Source organism: Temnothorax longispinosus, chromosome 2, assembly GCF_030848805.1.
Source record: "Temnothorax longispinosus isolate EJ_2023e chromosome 2, Tlon_JGU_v1, whole genome shotgun sequence".
NCBI classification, from domain to species: domain Eukaryota; kingdom Metazoa; phylum Arthropoda; class Insecta; order Hymenoptera; family Formicidae; genus Temnothorax; species Temnothorax longispinosus.
The window spans coordinates 22,103,081-22,116,674 of record NC_092359.1 but is presented as its reverse complement, the minus strand read 5'-3'; the positions used below and the strand labels follow the sequence as shown (position 1 = coordinate 22,116,674).

Here is a 13,594-nt window from a genome sequence, read left to right as displayed (position 1 = left end):
GATATAACGCTAAATTTCCTACTTTTTAAATAAAGAAACCGAATTAATAATATCGCTCGCTTACCGCCTTTTTGACGAACGAAACAAATCCATATCCTTTGGACTTTAAAGTTTGGGGATCTCTGACGACTCTGCAATCTCTGTAACATAAATGTTATATTCGGTAAGATAAGCTATAGATATAAATGGAGTGTAAGAATAAAATTCAATTAATCAAGAAATCTTATAAATATATAAAATTCAGTGGTTAAATCCAGCACTCCTTTCTAATTATTTCAAGAATTTATCAATTAAGGGATCTTTCATTTCAATTCGTATCTGACATTCTTTTTGCATCTGATGCCAAGATTTAAATAACTTAAATAATTACTAAGTTTTTAATAACAATTTTATATACCTTAATCACGTTTTCTTTTCGTTATAAACATCGAAATAATGCACGTATGAATGTAATGATATTTTTTTCTGAATTCATTCCCGTCTGTGTCTTCATTATTGCAATATTACAGTACTCGTAGCGAGAGACTTCAATTTGTTTCATGCGCAATTGAATTTTGAAACGCTCATATCCTCTGGAAAAGTACTGGTGACATTGTCGGGCGAATTGGGACCGGGTTGCCCGCGCGGACCATCCTCGACGAATTCTTCCTCATAATTAAGATTCCAGTAGCGCCCGGCGGACAAAATTAGGAATACTGGAACGCCCTGGGGGCTGCAGTCGTTTCGGCGGGAACTTAAGGCGAGGAAATATCCTTTCGACCGATAGAGCGGAGTGGCATGCGCCGCGAATAAAATTCCGCATCGCATATATACCGATCTCTCCTTTCACTTCCGTTATCCGGCGGCTACCTGGACTTTTTTCGACCGCAATTGGAAATTTTCAAAAGACTACGTCGCGCGCGGTACCCATTATCAACTATGTACGGTGATTGATGTAGACGGAACGGCGGAACTTTGATATATGATACTTTTCACGTACTACGGAATTAATTGCCCGTAGAAAAAAATTGCTGGCGTGAAGATGACAGTACTGATCCTCTTCCTTTATCTTCTCGTTTGTGATGGATTAAGTGCTGAAGAGCAGCATGTAATTAGAAAATAGTTTCGTTCGTTGAGTGACACCTAGACGTTTATGCTAGGTGCATTTTACAAATAGTGAAGCACGATTATTTTTCGTTAACAAATAAAAAAGTCGATCACTTAGACAAAACTTAGTAATATTGTATTAAAGTGCTTCTATTCTATTTCAATAAATTGATTCTTTTGCCACTCAGTTTGCCCATTAAACTGAAAGCATGCTCAGCTTTACGAAGATAAGTCATTAAATGCATAATGCGTGTAATGTGTTATGTGTTTGAAAAGTCTTGCAAAAATGATGTTCGCTGTAATACATGCGGATGGAAAGCGAAGAATAGGCGGTGAAAAAAAAAGCAAAAGGACGACTTCGTTTGGGAAGAGAAGGCTTCAAAGAAGGTTTGTCAAAAGGAAAGAAGGTAAAAGGGAATAAAAGAGAAGGCAGGCGGAATTACGCGCGTTTCAGGCTGTAGCCGGTCGGTACTTCCACTCTGTGCATCAATTTGAATGCACACCTGCCGCGGTTTCGCCCGTAATTAAAACGATTAATCGATCAAAGGACGTATCTGGGCGGAAGCGAAAAGAGTGAGAAAAAATTTGTACCATGTGTACATCCTCCCTAATGAGTAATGATATGGAATAAATTAATCTATAATGACTAATGCGAAACATTACTAATAGCCGTAATTAAACAATTTCAAACCCAGCGTTTCCTTGCTGCAAGAAGGAAAATCGCAAAATAAATTGAAGACTGAAGGTGAGTTCTGAACGACGAATTACATGTCAATCGATTAATTTTTATTGAAAATAAGTTGTGTAAGTCGGCGAAGCGACGTACGTTTCGAAAGTAACTTTTTAGCGGGGTCATGCCGCGAGTAACAAATATGGGCGAGTAACAACATGGGAATAATTTCAATTGACGATACTTTTCCTCGTGGTGATACGCGCACGACATCAAAGGCTTTTCGGAACCGCGATATACTGTTTCCGATTGTTTTTGCCCCGAACCGTCGGAGAACGTCGTAGTTTACGAGCTCGGAATGTTGAGTGGTCAATATAAGTTAGATGTAGAATACGCCGCTAGTCGCCCGCATACGCCGTTACCCACACCTCACATCGCTCACGCCGCATGTACAGCACCTCCGCGCGCGCTGGTACTATCGATATAGGTTTGAGCTGTGTTGTGTGTTTCCGTATAGCGCGCTTATTCTCTTCCCCTTTGCCATTTCCTCTTTATGCCCATTTCTCTGGCTGGGCCGCCACCGTAGAGCGAAACAATTGGCGCGACGGCGAGTGCCCCGTGGATTTACGTTCCTCACCGCAAAAAATCATAAATTAATGCATGGTTATTGACGCGATAAATCTCAGAATTTAATTCAGGTTCCGTCGAGTCTTGTCGCACGACACGCCGTTCCTCTCGTCCGTTTTGGCCGGTGATATAGCCGCGACAATGCCAGAGGCTCGCACCCTGGCGGGCAAAGCCTCGATAGGATAAAGAGTAAGTCTGGATTTATTGCCATCGAGCCAGTCGAACACGATGGACGTGTGGATAGAAAAGGTTTTGCACGGGCGGATTGGAGAGCGGGGGTTCGGGGTTCGGGGGCGATGATTCAAATTGTACACTGGACATGTATCCGATATCCCGCATAAGTTATCTCTCAGTCTATCACTTTCGAAATTACATTGCTATATAATATTGTTCACTTCTCCACATCAATAGTAGTTAATAGGATATCATAAATAATGAGCAAATCAATTGTAAGATATAATTTACATTTTCTTAAATAGATATATGTATAACAGTAAACGTAGTGCGAGAAAGGAAATGGCGATATTGTGAACGAAATTTCTATAGCTGTAGAGAAATTTGCATCCAAGGATACACCGTAAGTTCAGATTTATTGCCGTCGACTAGGTCGGGCGTGATAGACGCGAGAATGGAAGGATGGGGTGTGTCGATGTTTCAAATTGCGCGCTAGGGACGTAATCCGCAGAAAGATTGCAGGCTTGTTGTTCGTTCTATCAATTTCGAAATCTTGATTCTATATTGTTTATATAGATGATATCTGTTACAATTACACTGGCGGATAAGCGCTTACTTTCTTAAATTATTGAATTTCCAAGGCATCCCGATTAATTATTTTAATAGAATTGTATTATATTTTTATTATTTAAAAGCGGTGTTACTCAATCTGAATCAATAATACATTCACAATTCATAAAAGTCATAGCACGATGACATTCATATAATAATAATAAAAGACTTCTTAAATATTGTCGCACTGATTGCGGTTCCATTTCCGTTCCATTTCTGCAAAGTAATTTTCTTAATGTGATTTAATTCTTTTTAAACAAGTCACATAGTTCAATCGTTTAGCAAGTTTCTGGATTTCGTTCTCTTTAATTTTAAAACAAGTATAGCGGAGCTTGTAAAATTCCCAGTGGTAATTTCTTTTATCTTGGAAAGTAAATTCCCGGGATTGATAAAAGCTACTGGCCGGCAGTCCAATTTTGATAATTAACATGCGATTCACTCGTACGGTATTTACTTAACAATTGCTGGTTTGCAATGCCTGCTGGACGTATTCTGTTCGTAAACACCGTACTTTTGCCAGAATGCTCGATGCATTTCAACAAGTCTAAACTGGTCTTCTTGCCTTCCTTGCATTTTGTTCGTATCTTTTTCCTGCGTCCTCTCTTGCCTATCTCCTTTTCATCTATTTTCTTTCTTGTCTAATGCACCATTTCCCTCCTGCATCCATGCTATTCCCTTTTCATACATACTATTCTATTATTTTGGAAACATTCAAATGTACTTGATAATATCATATAATTGAATCCTACTCCGCAAAAAGTTTCTCTCAGTTTACTTAGCATGAAAATCAGACATTGATGAAATTTTTCATTCGCGACATTTGCTTTTCTCTGCGTTCGAGAGAGTCGCAACTTTTTTTTAGATAATGACAAATTATAAATAGTAATTATAAATTTTACATAATAATTTTAAATATTATATCATTAAATATTATACATTTTGTGTTTTATATTTGTATAATTTTCACAGGATGAATATGACGTTACTGAACTAATATGTTATGCAGTTTTAAGATCTCTTATGCAACCTTCTGCAACATTTCAAACATGCGTGTCGTAAAGAATAGGCAATCTTTATTTCCATCAGTCGAAGCCTACGTTTCTATCAATGATCGTTGAAGCGTTCCACCCCGTTCTTATTTCGTACAAGATATTTTCGATAAGGCGGGAGGAGCAGGGAAAAGGAGGATCGTGAATTGACGAAATCGTGTCACGACCTCATCAGTTTCATATCCTTAAGCCGCGAAACTTTCGCGTATTAACCTCTATTCCTTGATACCGCTTTTTCATCTTTCATACTGTGTCGGTTCCTTTGACTACGTGCTGCGCAGGCAGTCTTTCCATTAGCCGCCGGAAAAATTCAAACTCATTAATTAGGCGCTAGGAATGGCGCGTCAGCATGAAAATCTTTGTACCGTAGGATCTGGGTCCTTATCGCCCGGGCAACGAAGATTGAAGAACACCATTTTCGAGCGGGCCGGGGAGAGAAATCGTGGGGGTATGAGCGTCCGCGGGAACAGATTCATCAATCTACCTACAAATAATCGCTGCAGAGTGCTATCGTTCATCAGCATTTGATCGCTATTCTCGGACGCCGTTTATCGATTTCTGTATCAAGGGAATAACAACTTATCTGTTTACAAGAGATAGAAATACCAAGTAGAGTAGAACATTTATAAAAGCACGCGACATTTTATGATGACAAATTGATGTTGTGTCATTGAAAGATTCCTGGAGAAAATCAGGTCGAATGTGTCGATTTAATTATTAGCTGAGTGTACAATTATATCGCACAAGTTTCATCGTTTATGTACAACAATACCAATTTTCAGTATGTTTTTACAATCATGCATAGATTTTACCTTATAGATGTAGATAAAGTGTCACACGTTCAGAGCACAAATTTCATTCTTTGCTCTAACTATAGGTACACTATTTTGGGGTGTGCTACAAGGGAAAGCCTTTATCGGAAATATTTCGAGTTCAAGCAGCAAGTGGTATAGTGCAGTTTTCTATGCTAGCGGGAGTTGTTATCTTCTCGTATAATGAATCCCGCGGGATGTAAGTTATGAATTTATAACTCTCACGGCTTGAGAGGTTGAAATATTTTCGATAAGAAGTTATTTCTCTCTTCGATTATGAATAGCAGAAGAGCTAACCTCGGCAGTCTGACATTTTATTATCGATTATTTTCAAATTCGGGCCTAAATCAAAGATTTCGTTAGATTGCTAAAATATTACACACAGCTCTTGAAATTTAAAATCGATCATTATATCTTTCTTTATTATCGATTCGTCCGCGTTCAAGTAGCGTATTTACGAGAGGCAGAAATATGCATTCTGCATAACCAGCCAAACCGGTTAAAGTTTACACTACCAACAGGGTTAAGTGTGTTTATAAAGCATTAAAGACCAGCATTTTAGCGTAATGCTAGTCAATCAAGTGGCACGATTGTTTACACAAACTTTGTTGACTTTAAGTAATGTAGCAAGAGAACTTTATTCTCTCTAGAAACAAACTAACGCCTTCTTATACTTTGGGAGTATATTTTCTTTTAACATAGCTTTAATGGCAGACACGCTAGTCTCATCTCGGATTGATTTCGTAAAGTGCGACGGGTAGTCAATAGGTGTCTATTGATATCTGTAGTAAAATTATAATTGGCACAAATTGGCGTATTTTTAATATTTTCGTGCTTTGCCGAAAATATATAAGATAAGAAGAGGATCCATAAAAACCATTTCGCACGCTGATGGAAACGATAAGACATGACCATGTAGTTTACTTAATTCTTACTAAGTGCACTCAATACCGAGCCAGCTAATTGTCGATGGGATAGGTCGGGTCGATGGCGCAGGGCGGAGGCGGACAGAGTCTCAGACAAAGTCGTGTTGGCACCGATGCCACCCAACAGCCCTCGAGAGTCCCACAAGCAAAGCTTCCTTCGATTTTGAGATCGCGTCGAACGAAACCGTGCTCGTTGTGGAAATGTTCATACCACTGAACTCCTCCACGGCATGCCGTTCCTACTTTCGTCGCTGTAAACCGCTTATTAATGTCTTCGATACGTAACACGCGGCATCAGCACCGGCCATTACTGAGACCCCTTTTCACCCCTGCTCCCGATTTACCTTCCGCCCCTATCGTTCTCATCCCCTTTTCGCGATAGTCACCCCTATAACCAAAGGGTTAACCGGCCCTGCCGTAAGCGAGATTATTACCTAGATAACCGGAAAATTAACTGCAAAATGCGCCATTTTACCCTGCCAGCGTGCGAGGTTATGGTAATTTTAATAACATATTTATTGCTCCCTGACTGTCCCCTCTCTCGCAGTGCCCACATTGCACAAAAGGCAACACTGAGCGTTTGTAGGCGAGGGCAGATAACGCGCCGCTGATTACGCCAGCGCTATTTTGCAAAGTTCGCCGGAGCCGAATTCGTTCGGGCGAGTCGCCAGGCATCGGTAATTTATGTCTTTTCCCTGCAACGATGCGTGATATGTGTATAATGTGTGCAATTTTCAATCCGAATTGATCCACGTATAATCCATTCGCCAGTACAATTCGCCGAAAGCGCTATCAGTTATAGTAATACAATCACAATGTCAGTATTTTCAGACCAATATATACCGCAATTGACGAATTAACATGATGAAATATTTTATTAAAAAATTGTGCAACTTTATGATAAAATATTTGAAATCTTGTAATAACTTGGAATGGTATATATATCATATTATGATCATATTATCATGCTATGAAATATTGTACAAATATTTATACGAGTGGTTATCCAGCGGGATTAACAAAATTTTATTAACAGTCTATTTATTCTTCGTATTTGTGTTTATATGAAAAGAAAATAAGATGGATAAATGGATAAATTTGTACACTAAAAAGAAACAAAAAGGAGTGATAATAAGAAGGAAAATTTATAGAAATGAGGATATTAAGGATATTATGATAGGGCCATCCGATAGAAGTATGGAGCAAAAACACATGATAATAAAACGCCGTGGCGCAAGCAACGATGATGGCGGCTCGCAGCCCTTCTTCACGGGTCGAGTAAAACTTCCGGCTGAATGGTAAATGCTCGAGTATTTTCTCCAATCGATAAGCTGCATGGCACATCTACCGATCACGATAATAAGTTTATCCCATCAAGCCGGAAAGACTACAAGAATACACCGCTTATAATTATATTCTCGTAAATTTCCAGCAAGTGAAGATTATATCATCTAATTATTTATAATTTTATTTGATTTTTATTTTGTTAGCAAAATCTTCCTGCGTATAATAAAAGGGATGCTGCACAGATCGAAATATGTATCATTCACTTTCAACGACTTTCAATGACACGATCGCATAGGAATGCCAGAGTCTAAAATTCTGACGTTGATTTTGCTTTCGGTTTGTGCATATAGTTTGTCTATTCAGCATGAAATACAATTTGAAAACAGGCAGTTGCGCAGGCGTGTATTCGAACGGAATACATCTGCGACGCATTTTGCCCGACGCTCGTTTTACAAACGCGTCACTATCAGCAGGTGACGTACATGTGCGTGTTGTAACACTTGCAATATCCTGCACGCTGTCGAATGGCCGGCACTCAAACGTGGCTATTAGCCCACCCGGTATTTCCGTATTTTGAGATATGAGAAGAATCTCTATTTCCTGTACTTTTTCGTTGCCTGTGTTTTTGGTTACACTATTTTCTCTTGTACGGATTATTTATTAAATCTACCTGCAGCTCGTTGATGTATTTTTTATTTTACACGATGATGAACGAAGTGTTTGCAATCGTTATAAATTATGAAACTGTTTCATAGAACGTGGAATATAAATGAGAGCAGATTTGTACATTTGTAGAATTGAATTTTTTATAAGTTTAGATGTATTTTCATGTATATATATTTCAACATTTCAAATATGTATTACACTAGGCGTATTAAAAAACATAAGCTAAATTAAAGTATTTCAACGAATCTGCTTAAAATTTGCTGGTGACCTTATTTTCTGAGCCAGGCTCTAATTAGTCAATGTTGTACACAACTGCGCATTGGAAAAAATTACGTGTTTTGTTATCGTATTTGTCACATTTCTTTGTTTCCCTTTCTGGGAATCACACTATTTTATTCCTAAATATGATAGTAACTGCAAGAGTGTATTTGTCTTCTTGGATGTAGATTTCTTTATAGCCAGTATGCCTGTCGCGTAATAAGTCTTACAAAATCAAGTTCTTAACGTACGTTGCTTCCCAATGCTTACAGAATTTTCAATGTAAATTATTGCTGTGAATAGAGACGAACTGTTTAGTGTCGATGATAAACAAACGTCCAGCGTGTTCAACGCGATTTCCATAATTTAGTCTCGTAAACATAATTAAATTTCAAACGCGGTAGCTCATATCGCGAGCAGTGTTGTGATACGCGATATTAGTTACGAAATCGTTTGACGTTGCAAGGAAATTAAGTCTGCCGACTCTATTGTCACACTAGTGACGACAAATCTTGTGATAATTTATTCATACTTTGCAGAATATAAAATAATAATTCCAGAGTCCCTCGAGTCGCATTGCGCTAATTAAATCACAAAAGGGCAATAAGTAGGCAAGTGGTAGTTACGGATTAAAGTGATGGTACGTTACTTTTCTGTGTGATTAAAGTAAATTACTATGATGAGAGTTAACAACGAGAAAGTTTGCATTTAGTCGGATACGAGGATCGCGGCACGTAAACTTAGAAACCTCCTTCCTTCGAGTTAACTTTTAGGATAGCCAAAATAACGAAGGGTTAAGATAGCAAGTACAAGGGGACGCAATGTCGTTCTCCCCTTCCCCCCCCCCCACTCCCGCCGATATGGCTTCGTTAAGAGGATTAGGCGGCTTTGAAGTTACGTAAACTGAAATTGTGCTAGATCGAGTAAGAAAGCGTTCGGCTGCATTAACAATTTTTTCCGATACTGATAAGTGGATAAATTTACTGCAACGAATTTTACATTTCGATAATGTATATTTAGAAATATCTGACCAAAAAATGATCATATCATTCTCCTATCGTACTGTGTGTAGAACGCAATTATTCGTGGAAAGCGGAAATTTTATGCAAAAAAATAATATTGACAGTGACGTGTAGACAGTTATAATTATGGAAACGTTACAAAAAGTATATGAAGCTCCTGCAAAAACAATCGTGCAAAAATGATTACAGCCGACGAAATTGGAACGTTTGCGAAAGGTCATAGTATTATTTTTGCGTTAAAGAAAATTCTTGCGGATATTAAAAGAAACGAATCCTAGAAATCGAATATACGATATCACATAGTGTCCGTGTCTCGCAGGCTCTTCTTATTAAACTTGATAGCAGTTTTCCCAGTTATCGTATTTGCTTTAGACATAGGTGTAAGAACAAAAACTTCGCGCCAAACTTAGTCTTTACGTCTTTCTGAAATTGCGAACGAGGAAGACTATCGACATTTCCGTCTTAACTGTTGATTAAAACATGATAGTTAACGTAGGATATTGCAGTTGACTTGATTTACGCACTTAGATATAATAGATATACTTTCTTTGCACTTTATATAAATTATATCAAATGATCGATTGAACGTGCATCAAATAAAACTTTAATATATTTCATTATAATTTAAAAATAAATAAAAATAAAATAAAAAATAAAAAAATAAAAAAAATAAATATGTAGGTTTGAGAATCACACTTATCTTTTTTAATATAAAATAATATGCAATATACTATATTTCAGCTTGTCAGTAAAAGATAAAAATGGTCATGGTAGAGATATTTGATGTATATACATTTCATATAATTCAATATATTCTTAACTGGTCGATATACATATTTATTGCAAACAACGTGAAAATGTATATTCACGATTTTCTTGAGAATTTCGTATAGCGCACGTGCGATCGATTTCAGAACAGATATAACAGCAAAACAAGAACTATGGATCGTGTTCTTAGTTGAATTCCATGCAAGCGTGCTCGTGGCTTGGAATGCATTTATCCGAATCTTGATACAGGAATTTATTTCATCCATTCACGCGCGTGCATTTCGTCTTGAAGTGAATTCACACTTGAGTAGTATGACGATAATCGTTCTCGCGGGCTGCGAATCTTATGAACAACTTGCTATTCCGCTTCGCAAAGATTCTAACATCGCAAATAAGAATTCAACAGCTGAATGTATTAATTTCTTTCTACATGCTTTTGCAGTACTATGAATATGAAAATATTCTGTAATGTGTTTATTAATTTTATCCTTAGAGTGATATTTAATATAAGAAATGATTTACCAATGACCTTATACTCCACTTTCAACTTTATCCTAAACGTTATCAATTTAAGTAAAAAAAGGAGAGAAGAAGGTATCTAAGCTCCATTAAAATAAATCTTGTCTTGTTTCAATTTCCTTGATGAAGGTATAGAAGGTGATCGTTAAAACATCGTTAAAGGATATCATTTTCTGTTTGAACGAAAAAATTTCGAACTCAATTTTGAGTGGGTAAGACAATGATAAGATTTAAGTAGCAAAGAAAAAGTTTCTTGTATAAAGTATAAACCAATTTAGAGTCTCAAGATCCAAGAAGAATTCCAAATTAGGTTCGGAATTCTAGGCTAGTTATTGATTGATGTCGTCAAATCAATAACATTATTTTTTAAACCAAGATAGTTGGAAAGAAGTGAGTTTCTAATTACAAGATATAGAAAAAGAAAGAGAAACAAAAAGAGGTGAAAGAGAAAATTTTAATGTAAATGTTAATGTTAAAAAGACAAATTTCTTCAATTTTTCTATTTTAAAATTAAAACAGACATGATTCCCATTTTTCATATTCTTCGTCGCTCGTACTATTTGATATGTCATGTGAGTGCGAGAAATTTTGCTGATGCTAACTAGTATTGGAGCGTTTGACTAGCATTATGTGCGAAATGTTTCAATCAGTATAGATTCGGCGTTTCTGATAATAATACTATTGATATAACCAATAGAGTGCCAATACTTTCTCCATGTTGAGTATAGAAAATTTTAAATAAATTCTGTTTAAGAGTTGGCAACGTATTTGTATGCGGATGGAAAAGGTTTATAATGTTTATAATAACGGGCAACTATAAATATACTTCAATAATATTGAAACACACATGTGTATACATGTCGCGTGTTTACCTATGCAGCAAATGTAAATTTTTCTCCGCTCACTGCGATTCAATAAAACGCGTTACACAGGAGGACAAATAGAAGAATAAATTGAATTGCATATTAAAACAATTTATTGTTATTTTTTGTTACTTTTGTATTTTTTATATTTTTGCTTTATCCAAGTAAAATATACATAATGGTTTTAATCTATATTCGATAATATTATTTACGCGTCCAATAACGTGTATATGTATATATCTAATCCGCTTATATATACAATTTACATTTCAATGTTTATCGAGCTGCCTGTAAATGTAAACTTTGCAAAATAGGAGACAGCTACAAATATTTGCATCGACAGCTTTAGATGACGGGTAAGATATCTATGAAATTGCAATTCAATCCGTATTTAGCTTTATAAGAAATGTTCTGTAAACACGGAAACGCAAGTCGTCTCCGCGTGAGTTATCTCTCCTAAACAAAATTCGAACAATGAATATTGTTCGAACGACGAACATCGGATACATCTGCTACCATGCAGGAAACCCTTCGTTTTTACCTTCACCGAGCACTTATGTGTGCTTTCTATCCGTGCGGAAGATCATCCAATATTTAGTGGTCGTTGGACGGGATAATAAATGTCGGTTCGATTGCAATACGTGCACGTCACGAGCGTAGACCCGATTTCGTTCGGTGGCCCAATCAGTCGAACCGCGTCTGATTTAATGCGTTATTTTATTAGAAATCTATAAAGCTATCCAGATTACGCGGGGAAAGGTTTATGGCCTGCCGCCAACCCACCGAGTTCGCCCTCTACCGCCCCTTTCCACTTCGACCTGAACCGTTTTCGACATCCAACATACCAGCACCACCATCGACTTCCGACTACCACACCAGCGGGTCCTAGCCGATTTGGGCGTCAGCCACCCTTCTTTCGGTTCCGCCAGTTAACGTGTCTGCTCTTCCAATGTGGCGGAAGAAAAAGGACTCCCCGGTCGACTCGGCGAATTAATTTATGCGCAATTCCTTTTTATTTGGGTCGACCCGCGGCCCGACAATTTCCACTCGAAATAGGCGACACCGATGCTGCGCCACGGGAAGAGATGCGACTGAATCCTAGGCATTTTTCCACAGGAGAATAATGACGATTAATGCGCGGGACAAAAGAGGTTTTACAAATGGCAAAAATTGCGCCAATTAATGAGAATTAATTGGCTTTGCGGTTTTAACACGATAGATTAGATTTATCATTTTATAAATCATTCTCATTTTTACATAATTAGGCAAATCGTATTGTTAATTAATAAAGTTTATGTAAGTATGCTGCAAAAAGCAATTTAAGATATATCTTATATATTTTTTCATATTTTACAAGATGTTCTTATAAGTTAGAGGTCAGAGTTAATATAGTATATAGTTAATATACTAATATGTTTATGTGTACAAGTTTCTCATTAAATGGTCATTTTTAAAAGAGAGAAATGATGCGAGTGCATAGAGAATTTCAAAAGATTATTGAAAAGAGAAAAATTGTCTACTTCGAGCTTTTACAGTCAACGTAGAGTGTATTTCAGGAAACGATTGCAGAGGGTGCCAGAATTCTCGCCCCGGAAAATTGAATTCTCCGCTTTCGTTCCCATCCATGAATTTCGTCATCATAAAACAATGGACATAATTTTGAATCCCGTATTATTCACAGTTCAAAAACTTTTCTTCCGTATTGTTTTTCATCTGTAGTTTTCCGCACAGGCGCATCAATAAATTTATGCACGAATAGCCAAAGCGTGATTTACTGTTCATCGATAAAATCCGAGATTGAAATTCGTATAGAATATATACATATTGCGGAGAAAAAAGAATAACATAAATAATGCACAATCAGACGAAGAGAAATTATATAAATTATCATAAATATGCGTGGTATTGTGTAGTATAGTACAAGAAATTAAATTAAAAAATTATTATCCCTTCATATATCATAACATTCTTGCTTCGGCAACTAGCGATTTAACGAACGGTATAATTTATTTTCACTGAATCTGCGAGCTGACGTGCTGCATTTAAAAGTGCCTTCTATAATTCCGCGATGTGGTGTGACTGGTGTGGCGTATTGATTTTTAAGAGGGAAACGAGGAAAGTGCGGTGAAGTCGCGACGACGACGGGCAGCACGTAAAGCCGCGAGGGCATTTGTTAATATCGTAATATTGATTATTTTTAATGAGGATGCCGTGGCAAAATGCCCGAGCAATTGAATAGTCAACACCACCACAGC

At 37.2% G+C, this 13,594-nt stretch overlaps 1 protein-coding gene across 8 annotated transcripts in view; it reads right to left on the bottom strand.

Moving 5' to 3' along the window:
• LOC139808652 (nucleolysin TIAR) overlaps nt 1-13,594 on the bottom strand; it is a 524,179-nt gene that overhangs the window by 52,376 nt on the left and 458,209 nt on the right. For all 8 annotated transcript variants that reach the window (XM_071770864.1, XM_071770869.1, XM_071770867.1 and 5 more), the window contains one exon: nt 65-140. In XM_071770864.1, coding sequence (XP_071626965.1) covers nt 65-140 — 76 coding nt within the window. The remainder of the gene's footprint in view (nt 1-64; nt 141-13,594) is intronic.